Raw genomic sequence first — 15117 nt, forward strand, 5'->3', positions numbered from 1 at the left:
CACCACCTTAGTCACCAGAGGACTTGCAGCCAGAACATGATACCTACCTATCAGGCAACACACCACCTCAGTCACCAGATGACCTGCAGCCAGAACATGAGGCCTACCTATCAGGCAACACACCACCTTAGTCACCAGAGGACTTGCAGCCAGAACATGATACCTACCTATCAGGCAACACACCACCTCAGTCACCAGATGACCTGCAGCCAGAACATGAGGCCTACCTATCAGGCAACACACCACCTCAGTCACCAGATGACCTGCAGCCAGAACATGAGACCTACCTATCAGGCAACACACCACCTTAGTCACCAGAGGACTTGCAGCCAGAACATGAGACCTACCTATCAGGCAACACACCACCTTAGTCACCAGTGGACTTGCAGCCAGAACATGAGCCCTACCTATCAGGCAACACACTACCTTAGTCACCAGAGGACTTGCAGCCAGAACATGAGACCTACCTATCAGGCAACACACCACCTTAGTCACCAGAGGACTTGCAGCCAGAACATGAGGCCTACCTATCAGGCAACACACCACCTTAGTCACCAGAGGACTTGCAGCCAGAACATGAGGCCATCATACCTGCCCCTAACATAACTGCCCCTGATGCATGTCCTGTTACCCCTTCCTCATCATCTGCAACAGGAATGAGAAGTTGAATACTTGTTGGAAGGAAAAAGGTTGGAAGAAGTCACTTAAAAACAGGGATCTTTGCATGACAAATGTCAAACTTGATAAAGCTTAACGGAAAACTGAGAAATACAAAAAAAGATATGATCAACAGATGAAGAAAATGGAGAGACAATATTCCCCAAAGACAAATACATAACATAAAATGAAGGGAACTCCGAAGAACTTGAGAAGTATTTGGTGGTTTGAGTGGAAAAACGAAGCTGAAGAGAGAGAGAGAAGGGAAAACAAAGAGGGAAACATGGCGAAGTTCACTGTACATTTGACGGTGAAAAGGTGTGACACACTGCATATTCTATTGGAAGACTTCTCCAAAGGATTGAAAGAGAAGTTGGGGAAACACATGTACAACATTCGACACCAATATTCCAAACTGAGACAATTAAAAGAGATTCTGCAGAAAGAGGAGATCATCGTGCATATTGACTTTGCAGAGAACTCGGGTGCAACTTTCGCTGGGGATGTCTCCCCCACATTCTGAAATTGCATTTTTGTTCCCCTCCAGTTTTATCATTGGAATGTGCTACAAAATAAGGTAAAGGTGTGCTTTAGGACCATGAAGACGCCTCCGAGTGTTCGGATAGGCTGTTTGGAGTGTTTATATGACTGAATAAAACGAATTATAATAAAGTTGCACTTTGGTGATTCTCACAAGCAGGTGACCCTCCACACCTGAGTTGGGTATACCACAAATGACGCCGTTTCACTTCGCTCTCTGAGCTCTTCTATGCGGATGACCCCTCTGCAATGTGGACGGATGACACCTCTCTCAAAAACCTTAGCCTACCGTGAGCTCTGCCCATCGGCTACTTTCGGAATTTTACTTTGTCTTTAATTAATGAAATGTTTAACAATGGTTGTTGTTCAAAATGTTTGCAATAAAATATTGTTTTCATACGCTTTTTTTTATACATAAATGTAATTTCCACCACACCCATATTTTTTTAGGTAAATTGGTATATTATGTATAATTAGTATATTATGTATCATTTACATTGATTTATTTTAGATAGGGAAATCATATTGTTATCATAATCGCTCAAAAAGTTTGGGTGGAAATATCTTATTTTTTTTATGATAAATAAATGTTTTCAGCTGTCACAAAGGCAAGTTTATACATTCAAGCGTTGTGTTGAATTATTAATTTTAGCCAAACCTTAAAAAGCACTAAAATAATACTCAATGCAAGTTAATGTACAAATGTATAAGACGTGTTATAAATTAATTGTATGATATTTCATTTAACTAACACTGATGTTTATGACGTGATGTAAATTAAATGTGTCTATGGCTGTCTGAGAAAAATATATACATTCCTGAATAGTACGATCGCAGCCATTATCAAAAATGATTTCTAGACAAATCAAAGCATGCAGGGCCAAAGAGCCCGAAGTTGCAGAATCACCTGCCAAAAATGTTTAAAAGTTGCCAAGACCTGCACGCGTGCATCGCTATCTCCTCACTCACGTGACCAAATAGTGGACTCTTGCAGCGTTCAAATGCTTGTCAGAACTAGGAGACTGCCGACCTGCTACTTGGTCGACATAAACTGCATGCGTAGGCTCGCCCCACCACTCGCTCTCTTAGCAACAGCCTGCCTCAGTGCGTGATAGTCCGCAGCAGACAGTCACGGTTATGTATGTATGTATGTATGTATGTATGTATGTATGTATGTATGTATGTATGTATGTATGTATGTATGTATGTATGTATGTATGTATGTATGTATGTATGTTAAATGCTATGGTGGCCGTGATGTGACTTAGAAGTAGGCCGCAACCAATACATTTTCAACCGCGACAATGTTTTCAAAGTATCCCAATTTCAGACAAACTGCCGAAATGGCAACCCTGTTCGCGACAATTTCCCGCCGTTTCAACCCCCAAAAAAGGATATCGTCTTTTTGATAACACCTGCCCGAAAGACAGACAAGTGATGTTGATTGATACAAGTTGGGTGAAGGTTGTTGTTTGTAATATGTCTATAATTTGTTTGTGGTATTGTTTTATGTAGTAGGCTACTTTAGCCCACACGACATCGCTCAATGTTATGTAAACAAAACAATTTCCCCCAGTAGCTAGAATTGAGTGAATATTAATGCGCATGGATGCTGTTGTGCTACTACTTATTGTTTATGGATAGATAACGTGTCAGGTAACGTTAAGCTTGCTAGCGTTCTTACTCATCTATTTAATTGTGGTGTTATTTGAGGTAGCCAAGGAACAACGATTCATTTATTTGATGAGGATGTGTGTTTATGGATGTGCGTCATAAAGCTACAGCTATCCCTGTTTTGACAGTGCAATTTTCTCAATTTAGTTTTGTATTTTAATAAAACAATGTGACTGTAAATGAAATGATGTCTTCATGACCGCCATTGCATGACTTTCTATTTTGACAGTGTGTTTCTTATTGAAGCAGGCCGAATGGAAGACCATCAATCAGGTGATCTGCCAAGGAAGGGGAGGACCATAGCCCAGCGGTCAAACCCCAGATCCATGTCTGTCCTCCCTCAGCCAGGCAACTCCCACCAGCACAGCACATGGCTCCATACCCAAAGCAGGACACCCCACCATCCTAAGACCAGAGCTTGTCCCAGGAGACCCCAAACAGCTATGGCTCCATCCTCCCAGCAGCCTCCACTCAACACCAGGCAGGTCCGACCTCTAAAAACGGCTCCAACAACCAGGCAGGTCCGGCAGCCAATGACGGCTCCAAAAACCAGGCAGGTCTGGCAACCAAAGATGGCTCCAACAACCAAAAACATATCTAAAACCCAGAACCAGAGGGCTTCCAGTGCACATAAGGTTAAATGCCTTAAATCCTCCTGTGCCCAGCAGAAGCAGCCCAGAGTACCCAAGCCTGGGGGCTCTGTCCAACCCGTGACCATTAATGTCAAGCCCCAACTGAGATCCCAGCCCCAGAGACCATATACATGGTCCCAGCACAGACACCAGCCACAGGCCCAGTGTCCACAGCCCTATTCCATTAACTCGATCCTCCACCAAGACTCCCAACTGCCCTTCAACCAAACCTAAGCCTTCCATTCCACCTAAATCTAATTCGCCCAAAACTGCCAACCTAAATTCCGGCACAACACCTGGTACATGCCCCCATGATACCACCCCCAGACCCCCTGCTGGGTTACTGCCCCAAGAGGGAGAGGTGCCACCTGTACCACATGAGGTACCCCTTCCACTGGCAGGTGAAGAGGACTGACATCCCGGAATGGGTCAGCCTGGAACCCAGCTCCCAGCTGAAAGAAGAACGTTGGTTCTGTGACCCTGATAAGGAAAGGGTCTACCTAACACATGGGTGAGTGAGTGGCACGACGTAGATGTTGCCCCCCACCACAGATCTTCAGATGACCCTGGCCTATATCCCGATATCTAACCATGAGAAAATGTCTGACCCTGTATCAATGGTAAGGGGCAACTTCTGCCTTATCAGAGTGGGTATAGTTAAGACTTGGGTTACTTACTTGAGGTTGGAGCTTGCAGCTTTAGGATTATTCCATTGGTTCCTTTTAAAATGGGTAGCTGAAGTATTTGACCCAGGTCTGATGGGTAATGGTAATATGTGAAGTAATGTAAGTTTTTCCTCTCTTAATAATCATTCACATTTGAAAGAAAATAACTACTCCCTCATACAGCTCTTCTAGGACTCTCAAGGACCAACTCTGCCTGAACTTTGTCTCACTGATGGTGGAGAATTCCACTGTGTACAGCCAAGTCAGGAGGCTGTCCAACACCACTGGCCCAGAGCTGAACCCTCACTTCCCAACACAGTGGCACTTCTGGGAATCTGACTATGGCTGGGAAGCCTATGGAGAAGTATCCCACCCACCAAACTGTGGGGATTTTACTTCATGTTTGGTGTGAGGAAGTGAAAGCCTACTGGCCATCTCACATTTGACAAAGCAATTTATTTGTTTAGAGAAGTTGTTCTTAGCCCTCAGTCTGTAGATGGCTTTCCTTTCCTTGATGACCTCTGATGGATGAAATGGATTGCTAGAACATGTCCTGACCTTTGAAGTGACCTATGACTCATTTGGAGTAGATTGACTCTAATAACAGATACTGGATCAGCTATTTAAGCAAATGTCTACTGATTAAATTCAGGGCTAGGGAAATCTGTTTCTAGATCTGTGGTTTGGGGCTGACTTCATCCTCCTCCCCTGTACCACCTAGGAGAACCTTGAGCTCATGCTGGACTGTCTTAGTAAGGGTCAGGACAGCTGCAGGCTGGGTAAAGACTGGGCCTGTGTAAATCTCAAGATGCTTACAGAGAGAAACTTCATCAGACTCCACCCACCGCATCAGATGCAGACCCACCTTCCGCTCGCCAGACTCCCTAAGACAACACCTCAGGTACAAGCATGCAGTCCGTTACATGTTGCATTGGATTTCAATGTGGATGTTCTTCATACTGTCTTTCATTTTCATTGCCTTGAGATGTGAAAATCAATTGTAGTGTTAACAAGACAATGTGAATATCCTAGGACACTCCCAGTTGGACAGGTAACCCTCCCCAGTCTTGAGGTGGACCCTATGGAGAATTTCAGCTACCGTACCCACCGATGTGGACCCTGAGTCAAGGGAACCCCTTTTCCATGCTGGAGGTTCCTCCTGGGATGCTGGTGTACAGCACGGTTCACAACCTGTTCCACAGAACCATGCCCAGGATCACCAGCAGGTCCAGAACACCTTCCATTGGGACAAGTATAGAATGTAAGACTTTCCTCGTAACATTCAGCACTTCAAATACATCAAATTGATTCCAATGGAGGGTTGTGTCTCGCATGTTCCATGGAACAGGTGCCTCTCCAGGACCACGCTACAATTGTCCTGTGTGTCCTTCCAGGCAGAAGAAGCACATGGAGGACACGCAGGACAATTGTAGTGTGGTCCTGGAGAGACACCTGTTCTATGGAACATGCGAGAGCGCCGCCATGGACATCTGCCAACAGAACTTCGACCCTCGCGTGGCGAGAACCACTAGTTATTATGGCCGTGGCGTTTACTTCACCTGTGAAGCTTTTCGGTTCCGCCTCTACTCCATCAGAGGGCCGGGGGGAGACTTTACAGACTGTGGGTTCATGTTCCTGGCTAAGGTGCTTGTGGGTAAAGCCTGTGTAGGAAAGATTGACTATGTCCGTCCCCCTCGACTCCCCAACACCACTAAGTCAGGACGTCATCACTACGATTCCAGTGCGGATCAGAAGCATCCTACCATATTTGTTGTTTGACAGCAGCCAGTGCTACCCCTACTACCTCAAGTACAAAGTCCTGGCAAACAATCAGTGCTGTGTGAAGGGCATAGAAAACAGAACCAGGACTGGTTTAGGAGGGCACATTATTTTGGATGGAGTATTGTTGGCTTTACACTTTTATTTACATTTTCACTCAATTGGACAGCCAGTTATTTGCGACACTGAAATGTACTATAACAATGTTCAATTTTTTGTGATACAATTAATTAGGTCGAGTTCAATACTCTTGTGGATTGATTGGTTTCTTTTGTTGCCTTTTTAAGTCACTCAACATTGAGTCTATTTGTAGAACTATAATGAAAACAAAATGTTAGACATGTTCTTTCTTTTGGTAAAGGGCCCTCTGTGGAAGAAATGGACAAGTCACTGTTCCTAACAGCTCATTTTCTTCCATCAACTCTTAAGTTGTCTGTGTTCAATGAGAAGTAAAATAAACTTTCACTGAAAATCCATTCGATGCAATGCATCACTGCTGATCATAGTCAATAAACCAATGTAAATGGATAGTTTTGTAGAAATTAAATATTCTGAAACAGTGGTAGCCAATGTGTATAAATTGTCGTTCTGATTGCCGCTTCTGTGCCCTCTTGTGGAGAAATATCGTGGTCATGGGTGATTGAGTTTAATTTATCTAGTTGACATATCTTTTGTGATGGTGTAGTGTTTGTGCATTTTAAATATGAACTTTGCCATCAATTCAGTTTGTTACTGTGATTTGCATCTGCTGAACACTAAACATTCTCACTTATCTGGATAAATAGTTAATAGAACATTTAATCCTTTTAACTGCTCAAATGAATCATGTAGGGTTGTTAGTATTCATTCATGTTTTAGCCTGGAGAGGGCTAGACTGAGGGAGAGATGGTAGCTAAAATAACTGCAGTCAGTCAGGTGAATAAGTTCATCTTGACACCTTTATTCCTGCCCTGCTGCACATTTGCCATTTTGTTAAAGAGTAAATACATCTTAAATAGTTTATTTTCACAATCAAACTTCCAAACCCACATCCTCTCTCACATGTTCACACTACAGTTTTACAAGGGAGAAGCAAGTCCTTTTTGGTTTCAGTCCTTGGACATTGGGGGGTTTTCCCCATGTTTTTGACCCCAAAAGTCTCCCCTCCCTTCAGACATGGCCTGCTGGCCTTGTATTCCTCAATGACAATTGATGTCCAATTTCTAAGCATTTACCTTTAGATGTGTGCTCATAACTGCCAGTCAGTCAAAGCACAGAGTATAGACAGACAAGGGACATTGTGTGAGATGTAGAATATAACAGCCAACTATAGTTCAGACAACTGTACAGTTCACATCTAACACCAGAGGTCTACTTGATAAACACGTTACATAGCAGGTCAGATTTGTTTAACATTACACAGTAGATCATTATGGGGACAAAGATCTACATTTGTTTAAGATTGGCTATTTATTTAAGGTACAGAGTATTTTTACTTTATGGTTATGGAGTGCCCTATACTAATACAACACAAATAATATTTTCTGTTAAACACACTTTCACAGTTAAGACCCCAAAATCATCAACAATAAATTGAGATTAAAACACAGAAGACCAACATCACCCTGAATCCCTCAGAGCTCCAGAATATAATCTGTGGTCCACACAACACAGTAGAGGTGTTCCATCCAGACAGAGCCAGAAGAGGTATAGTGGCTGTTGTCAGAGGTAACGGTCAAGCCTGTGTGCAGTGTCTTCATATTCAGACCCCTTCATCCCCTGGGTCCAACATATGAAGGGTAGCAACCCAGGAAAGGTGAGATTATCTTGGAGAGTATTGTCTGACTGCAGGGACCTCGTGGTGGAGGGAGCAGGTCAAAACATCTCTTACATGCCAACTGGTGTAATTGTGTTCAGGTAAGATGGGGTAATTCAGAAGAGTGTTTGTTGGAGTGAGACACCTCCTGTACGTATACTAAGGAACACCACTCACATGTATGATAGCAGCAAAAAGTCAGTGATATTAAGCGTTTCTAGCAACAGAATAAAGTGATTTTTTTCCAATATTAAGGTCTATCTTCTAGACAAGAGGTCAAGGTGTTGACTGAAGTCTAATGAGGCATCACAATGTACTACAGTATATGGGTCACTGTGGGTGTAAGTACCTTCAAAAACAGGAGGGGGAGATAAAAAGCCAGTTGCTCTTATAAGGTAAAAAGAACACTTATTGAATTAAGATTGCCATAATTAAACAAACTTAGTTTGGACTAACACACACAAAACCATTAGCTAATCAGACGGGGCATGCTGTACAGAATCTCATCTGGTTGGACTGTTTCAGAGTTGGTTTTTCCTCATGTCTGGAAAGAAACAAATCCCAGAAGGAGCAGATCTCCAATCACCACCAGTGATTCACAACAGTTATCCACAGAGGAAAGCAGACAGACCACAGAAACACCTGCTTCAGGCAAACGTACTACTCTAAGGCATGAAGTACTAGCTAACAAATAATAAGGCAAGTTAAACAGGACCAAGCAGTGTTCATTTGTATTGGCAGCCCTATGCTGCGGTTAGTGTTGTAGAGAGCGCAAAAGGTAGTAGGTCTATCTACACCATTCAATATCCAGACATATCTGGATAAGAGCGTCTGCTAAATGATTCAAATGTAATTGAGAAATATCACAAGCGAACCCCTAGAGTGAAGAACGTTTTCCTCTGACTTTTCTTGCAAAAGAAGTTGGCTCGTACATGACCAGCTTGAATTAAATTATATTCTCAGGGAACCAAAGATCCAACTGAGGAGGCAGTAGCGAGTAGAATGAGAGGTTATTTTATGAGGCCAAAACAGTTTTATCCCACATATTACCAGTAATTTAAGGCAGGTCTTGTGCATTAGAATTTCAATTTCACAGATTTAATCCTGGAACATAAGATACAAAGGCGAGACATTTCTAGACATTCCCGTTTCCTGAGCCTTAAAAACACAGTGAGGACCGATACTTGCAATCTAGAAATGTCAAACTATACTAAACAACATACTGTTGTCTAAGCAAAGGAATAGGAAAGAAATGGATGCCACCAGTGTCTTAAAAGAGCACAATCTCAAAGGGTATTTTGTTCCACTTCCCTGAAAGGCTGTGCACAAATAATCTTTCACTACATAACCATCCCATGGTAAATAATGGCACTGCATGGACCAAGGAATGACGTTAGTCTCCCATCCTTCCAACTATCATTCAGCCAAACCTTGAAGGCAACAGCAAGTAAAACATCACTCATGTACCCCTCCCTTCTCCACCCAAGAAATACAAGCAAATAATAAATAGGGATGAGAGAGATAGTTTATTCCCAATTCTTAAACCTAGTAAGACAGTAAACATTCCTATTGCACCAGAACCTACAATATCTAGTACTATATTACTCCACAAAGAGAACTCTTTAGCACACTGACATGTGCGCACACAGACTTCTGTGGGGGAAGGCAATGGCACTCTGGGAAAATGAGTCCATCCATCGGTCTGATCCACAGCCATGCCCACTTAAGGGCCCCGAATAAGGACTTCCTCACGGTGACAGGTCTTAAAATAGCAACAGCCCATCACACAAAATAAACATCCTGGCTTACTTTACAGTGCTGAGTATGATCACCTTCAAAACCTTCGATCACAAAAAAGTCTGTTTAAAAAAAAAGTTAGGTTTGACAGCTAAACTAACAGTAAAAAAAATAAATCCTATCTGGCGTGTCTTTTGTCATGCTCCATCCCCATACTTGTATCCGTAATAATGAGGTTACTGCAGAGCCCCTCTAGAGAGGAACAAGGAGGCTGGGGGAGGTTAAATTAGGGATGGGGATTTAGGCTACTACTGTCCAGTCTTTCCAGGGGGTCAAATGTAAAAAAAAAAAATCAGGGTTTTGAGGTGTTGGTGAAGGGGACTCACCAGGGATTGGATTCGTGACACCTCCCTTTAAGACCAGTGTTGAGACTGTAAAACAATAACTTGGCAGGAACTCATTGGAGCTGCCCAGCATGATCACACTGGTGAGAAACAGTCATTAGTGGTGTTGCTCTGGCAGACGGACTCAAAGAGGGGACAGACAGCCTAGTCGAGCCTGGTATGGCCTGGCCTGGCAGGGGCAAGATCCCCCTCTCCCAAATGTCTATGGTACAGTCAGCCTGGTCTGCTTTTCATAGACTGTAGTCTTCAGTTTCAAAGTTAGTTGTTGTTTCATCCTCCACCATCATTCTTTAAGTCCATTCTGCCACTAGGTCCACTCCTCACCCCGAACTGGTAACCTGTGGGAGAGAAGCAGAAATGATTAAGACATTGTGTAAGGATTCAGTGTCTCTCTGCTGTGAACAATGTTGTTGATTATGCTTGGGATAAAGTTGATAATGGGCTGAGTTTCTGAACGACCTCCATCACGACACCACACAGCGGCAGCTCATGCAGTCCTGTCCACTCTCGTCCGGAGGGTTGAGCTTCCTCAGTTTGTGCTGCCTGATCTCTCTCACTAGCGTGTAGAAGGCGTCCTCTACCCCCTGCAAATAAACCAAACACACAGTCAGAACAATCTGCAAAAAGGTGAGCATTACATATTTAAAGTTCGTAAACTTGATGGCCATCAACAATATAACTTCAATGTATGTATGTATGTATGTATGTATGTATGTATGTATGTATGTATGTATGTATGTATGTATGTATGTATGTATATATATATATACATACATATATATACACATATATATATATACACATATATATATACATATATACATATATATATATACATATATATATATATATATATACACATATATATATGTATATATACATATATATATGTATATATATATATATATACACGTATATATATATATACACATATATACACATACATACATACATACATACATACATACATATATATATATACACACACATACATACATATATGCACGCCCAATTTTTCAGTTTTTGATTTGTTAAAAAAGTTTGAAATATCCAATAAATGTCGTTCCACTTCATGATTGTGTCCCACTTGTTGTTGATTCTTCACAAAACAATACAGTTTTATATCTTTATGTTTGAAGCCTGAAATGTGGCAAAAGGTCGCAAAGTTCAAGGGGGCCGAATACTTTCGCAAGGCACTGTATACACACACACACACACACACAAACACACGCATACATACATATATATATACATACATACATATATATATATACACACACACATATATATACATATATACATACACACACATATATATACACACACACATATATATATATACACATACATATATATACACATACATATATATACACATACACGTCGCACTGAGGAACACGTACTGCTCTCCGTGTGTGTGTGTGTGTAAGAGTACCTGTCGTGTCTTGGCAGAGGTCTCGATGTAGGGAATTCCGTAGCTGCGGGCCAGTTCCTGTGCTTGCCGCGTGTCCACGGTACGCGACGGAAGGTCACATTTATTACCCACCAGGACCATGGGCACGTCGTCAGAGTCTTTCACACGCTTGATCTGTTCCCTACAGGAGGACAGAAAGATACTGGTCAGTTCCCTGCTTGGTTTAACCCGTTTTTTCAAATATGAGGACCATACTCGACATTACATGGGCCTTAAACTACAGTAACTATCATTTGGAATAACTGTAGTAGTAACTGCTTGTACACATACCCAGTGATGTGGTGGTGAAAATAGGTGGGTAAACTCTGATCGCTGTGAAAAAAAGTTAAGCTCACTATAGTTTCAATGAATTTTCCCGCAAAGTGCGTTTACCCTCCACTGCACCAAGTTTATTATAGTAAAATGAAACGAATCATGAACAAACAATTCAGTAAAATGAAATAAAATAATTAACAAACATTTGAAAAACTAAAACTATTTTCTCTGACTCCAAAACTAGCCAAAATAAAATAAAAAATAACATGAATTAAAAAACTAAATGGGATTTTCAAGCCTTTGGAGGTGGCTTTCAAGATCCTGAATCTGGCGGGTGGTGATGTTTCAAATAGGCCTAGTTTGTGCATCACCATCACTAGCTAAATTGAACAATTGGCTAGGTATCTTGCTTAATTCTTGCACAAAAAAGTTAAAAAGCATTGGATTGGTGTAATCCTGGACAAGATCATTTCTTTCCACCATATTTTTTGCACAAGTCTCTATTCCTTTTAAATCCAAGTCACATTGAGATGGTTTATGTATAAATTAAACCTAACCTATAGCCTGACCCATTTGCACCTTATGCATTACTACCCCCCAGTTGCAAGAAGTAACATCCCAAAAAACAATACAGCACAAACGGTTCCTAGTCTCCCTCACATGCTTTCTGTCCCAAACAGTAAAACAACATAGAAATATTGCTATACAACTAAATAAAAACAAGCAAATCAGGTCTGAAAACGAATGGAAACACAAATGAACTTCAAATAACAATCAGAAAATTAATGTAAATATAAACACAAACTATAATAAGCTTTCTCTGCACCTGTTACACCATCATACCACAACTAATGCATTTTGTAAAGTGTTGCCACAATCAATTCCCAATGAAGGAACAGGGTGTTTGTGGGTCATTTCAGCCTTATGTATTAGGATCCTACCTCCCTCCCCTTCTCTCCATAAACAACACCACAGTCAGACACTAATGGCTGTGCTGTACTGCTGGATGAGGGACGGGGCAGCAAACAGTATGATCTCATCTCTCCAGCATCCATCTAGCCAGCAGGCCAGGGGAGTGTGAGTGTGTGAGGGGAGAGGGTCAGATCTGTTTGGAGCTCAGCACAGTCACAAGCAGGACAGTTAACCGGATAGATGATTTCTAGCGGTGGCATTCCAGGTTGTCGTGCCTGGCATGTGCATGCCCAATGTCTATGGCTGTGTATATGAGGAGATGGATGGGAAGGCAGCAAACAGAATGAGCTAATCACTTAAGCAAGCAGCCAGTCAGATGACTGTGTGACGGGACCAAATGGACTGGGTCAGATCTATACATCAACCCCTCAATTCACCGTCACCACCTAGCAGTAATACCCAATGCAAGCCTAGTGAAGAAATGGAGAGAGACAGGGAGTAGAGGCGGGGAGTGGAGAGAAAGAGACGGGGAGTGGAGAAATGGAGTGGAGACAATAGATTACCATCATCTCCGTCTGGAATTCTTGCCTCCTCCATGCCACTGGGAGTGTTCCTCCTCTGCTCTGCTCTACTCTCCTCCCTCCCTCCGTGTCATTGGGAGTGTTCCTCCTCTGCTCTGCTCTACTCTCCTCCCTCCCTCCATGTCATTGGGAGTGTTCCTCCTCTGCTCTGCTCTACTCTCCTCCCTCCCTCCGTGTCATTGGGAGTGTTCCTCCTCTGCTCTGCTCTTCTCTCCTCCCTCCCTCCATGTCATTGGGAGTGTTCCTCCTCTGCTCTGCTCTACTCTCCTCCCTCCCTCCGTGTCATTGGGAGTGTTCCTCCTCTGCTCTGCTCTACTCTCCTCCCTCCCTCCGTGTCATTGGGAGTGTTCCTCCTCTGCTCTGCTCTACTCTCCTCCCTCCCTCCATGTCATTGGGAGTGTTCCTCCTCTGCTCTGCTCTACTCTCCTCCCTCCCTCCGTGTCATTGGGAGTGTTCCTCCTCTGCTCTGCTCTACTCTCCTCCCTCCCTCCATGTCATTGGGAGTGTTCCTCCTCTGCTCTGCTCTACTCTCCTCCCTCCCTCCATGTCATTGGGAGTGTTCCTGCTCTACTCTCCTCCCTCCCTCCATGTCATTGGGAGTGTTCCTGCTCTACTCTCCTCCCTCCCTCCATGTCATTGGGAGTGTTCCTCCTCTGCTCTTCTCTCCTCCCTCCCTCCATGTCATTGGGAGTGTTCCTCCTCTGCTCTCCTCCCTCCCTCCCTCCATGTCATTGGGAGTGTTCCTCCTCTGCTCTTCTCTCCTCCCTCCCTCCATGTCATTGGGAGTGTTCCTCCTCTGCTCTTCTCTCCTCCCTCCCTCCATGTCATTGGGAAGAGTTCCTCCTCTGCTCTTCTCTCCTCCCTCCCTCCATGTCATTGGGAGTGTTCCTCCTCTGCTCTTCTCTCCTCCCTCCCTCCATGTCATTGGGAGTGTTCCTGCTCTACTCTCCTCCCTCCCTCCATGTCATTGGGAGTGTTCCTCCTCTGCTCTTCTCTCCTCCCTCCCTCCATGTCATTGGGAAGAGTTCCTCCTCTGCTCTTCTCTCCTCCCTCCCTCCATGTCATTGGGAGTGTTCCTCCTCTGCTCTTCTCTCCTCCCTCCCTCCATGTCATTGGGAGTGTTCCTGCTCTACTCTCCTCCCTCCCTCCATGTCATTGGGAGTGTTCCTCCTCTGCTCTTCTCTCCTCCCTCCCTCCATGTCATTGGGAGTGTTCCTCCTCTGCTCTTCTCTCCTCCCTCCCTCCATGTCATTGGGAGTGTTCCTCCTCTGCTCTTCTCTCCTCCCTCCCTCCATGTCATTGGGAAGAGTTCCTCCTCTGCTCTTCTCTCCTCCCTCCCTCCATGTCATTGGGAGTGTTCCTCCTCTGCTCTTCTCTCCTCCCTCCCTCCATGTCATTGGGAGTGTTCCTCCTCTGCTCTTCTCTCCTCCCTCCCTCCATGTCATTGGGAGTGTTCCTCCTCTGCTCTTCTCTCCTCCCTCCCTCCATGTCATTGGGAGTGTTCCTCCTCTGCTCTTCTCTCCTCCCTCCCTCCATGTCATTGGGAGTGTTCCTCCTCTGCTGTTCTCTCCTCCCTCCCTCCATGTCATTGGGAAGAGTTCTTCCTCTGCTCTTCTCTCCTCTGGTCTATTTTGAGGCAGGATCGATCTCATTGGCAGCGTGCTGTAATCACTCCAAGGCAGAAGGCTAAGCTTTCTATTGCTGTGTTAAATGCTAAGGCATGACATCACCCAGCTAGCTGCTGCAGAGAGCTTTCACACAAGACAGCCATGACCCCCCACCGTCACATACAGCCCACTGGCCGGTCAGACACACACACACACACACCTGTACTGGTGGATGTCCTCAAAGGACTTGGTGTTGTTGATGGCGAAGACACAGAGGAAGCCCTCCCCTGTCCTCATGTACTGGTCCCTCATAGCGCTGTACTCCTCCTGACCTGCAGTGTCCAGGATGTCCAGCAGACACGTCTCCCCATCAATCACCACCTGCTTCCTGTATGAGTCCTGAAG

The 15117-nt window shown here is 43.9% G+C and overlaps 1 protein-coding gene and 1 long non-coding RNA gene across 13 annotated transcripts in view; one reads left to right on the forward strand and one right to left on the reverse strand.

Annotated features, from left to right (window-relative positions):
- Positions 1-2006: 2006 nt before the first annotated feature.
- On the forward strand, positions 2007-6667 carry LOC118395738 (uncharacterized). Of its 10 annotated transcripts, none has more exons than XR_008066497.1 (4): positions 2348-2661; positions 3118-5069; positions 5201-5429; positions 5563-6667. It is a non-coding gene; the product is annotated as an uncharacterized LOC118395738 (long non-coding RNA). The 10 variants fall into 10 exon arrangements; XR_008066491.1 differs by having other exon boundaries at positions 3118-4576; positions 4890-5069; positions 5201-6667; XR_008066488.1 differs by having other exon boundaries at positions 3118-4123; positions 4352-5069; positions 5201-6667.
- A 200-nt stretch (positions 6668-6867) lies between these two features.
- LOC118395741 (GTPase HRas) overlaps positions 6868-15117 on the reverse strand; it is a 32561-nt gene continuing 24311 nt past the window's right edge. For all 3 annotated transcript variants that reach the window (XM_052465921.1, XM_052465922.1, XM_052465923.1), the window contains 4 exons: positions 14933-15111; positions 11319-11478; positions 10343-10467; positions 6868-10221 (listed from right to left, as the gene is read on the reverse strand). In XM_052465921.1, coding sequence (XP_052321881.1) covers positions 10348-10467; positions 11319-11478; positions 14933-15111 — 459 coding nt within the window. In that variant the 3' untranslated portion in view covers positions 6868-10221; positions 10343-10347. The remainder of the gene's footprint in view (positions 10222-10342; positions 10468-11318; positions 11479-14932; positions 15112-15117) is intronic.

Source organism: Oncorhynchus keta, chromosome 17 (assembly GCF_023373465.1).
Source record: "Oncorhynchus keta strain PuntledgeMale-10-30-2019 chromosome 17, Oket_V2, whole genome shotgun sequence".
In the NCBI taxonomy this organism is placed as follows: Eukaryota; Metazoa; Chordata; class Actinopteri; order Salmoniformes; family Salmonidae; genus Oncorhynchus; species Oncorhynchus keta.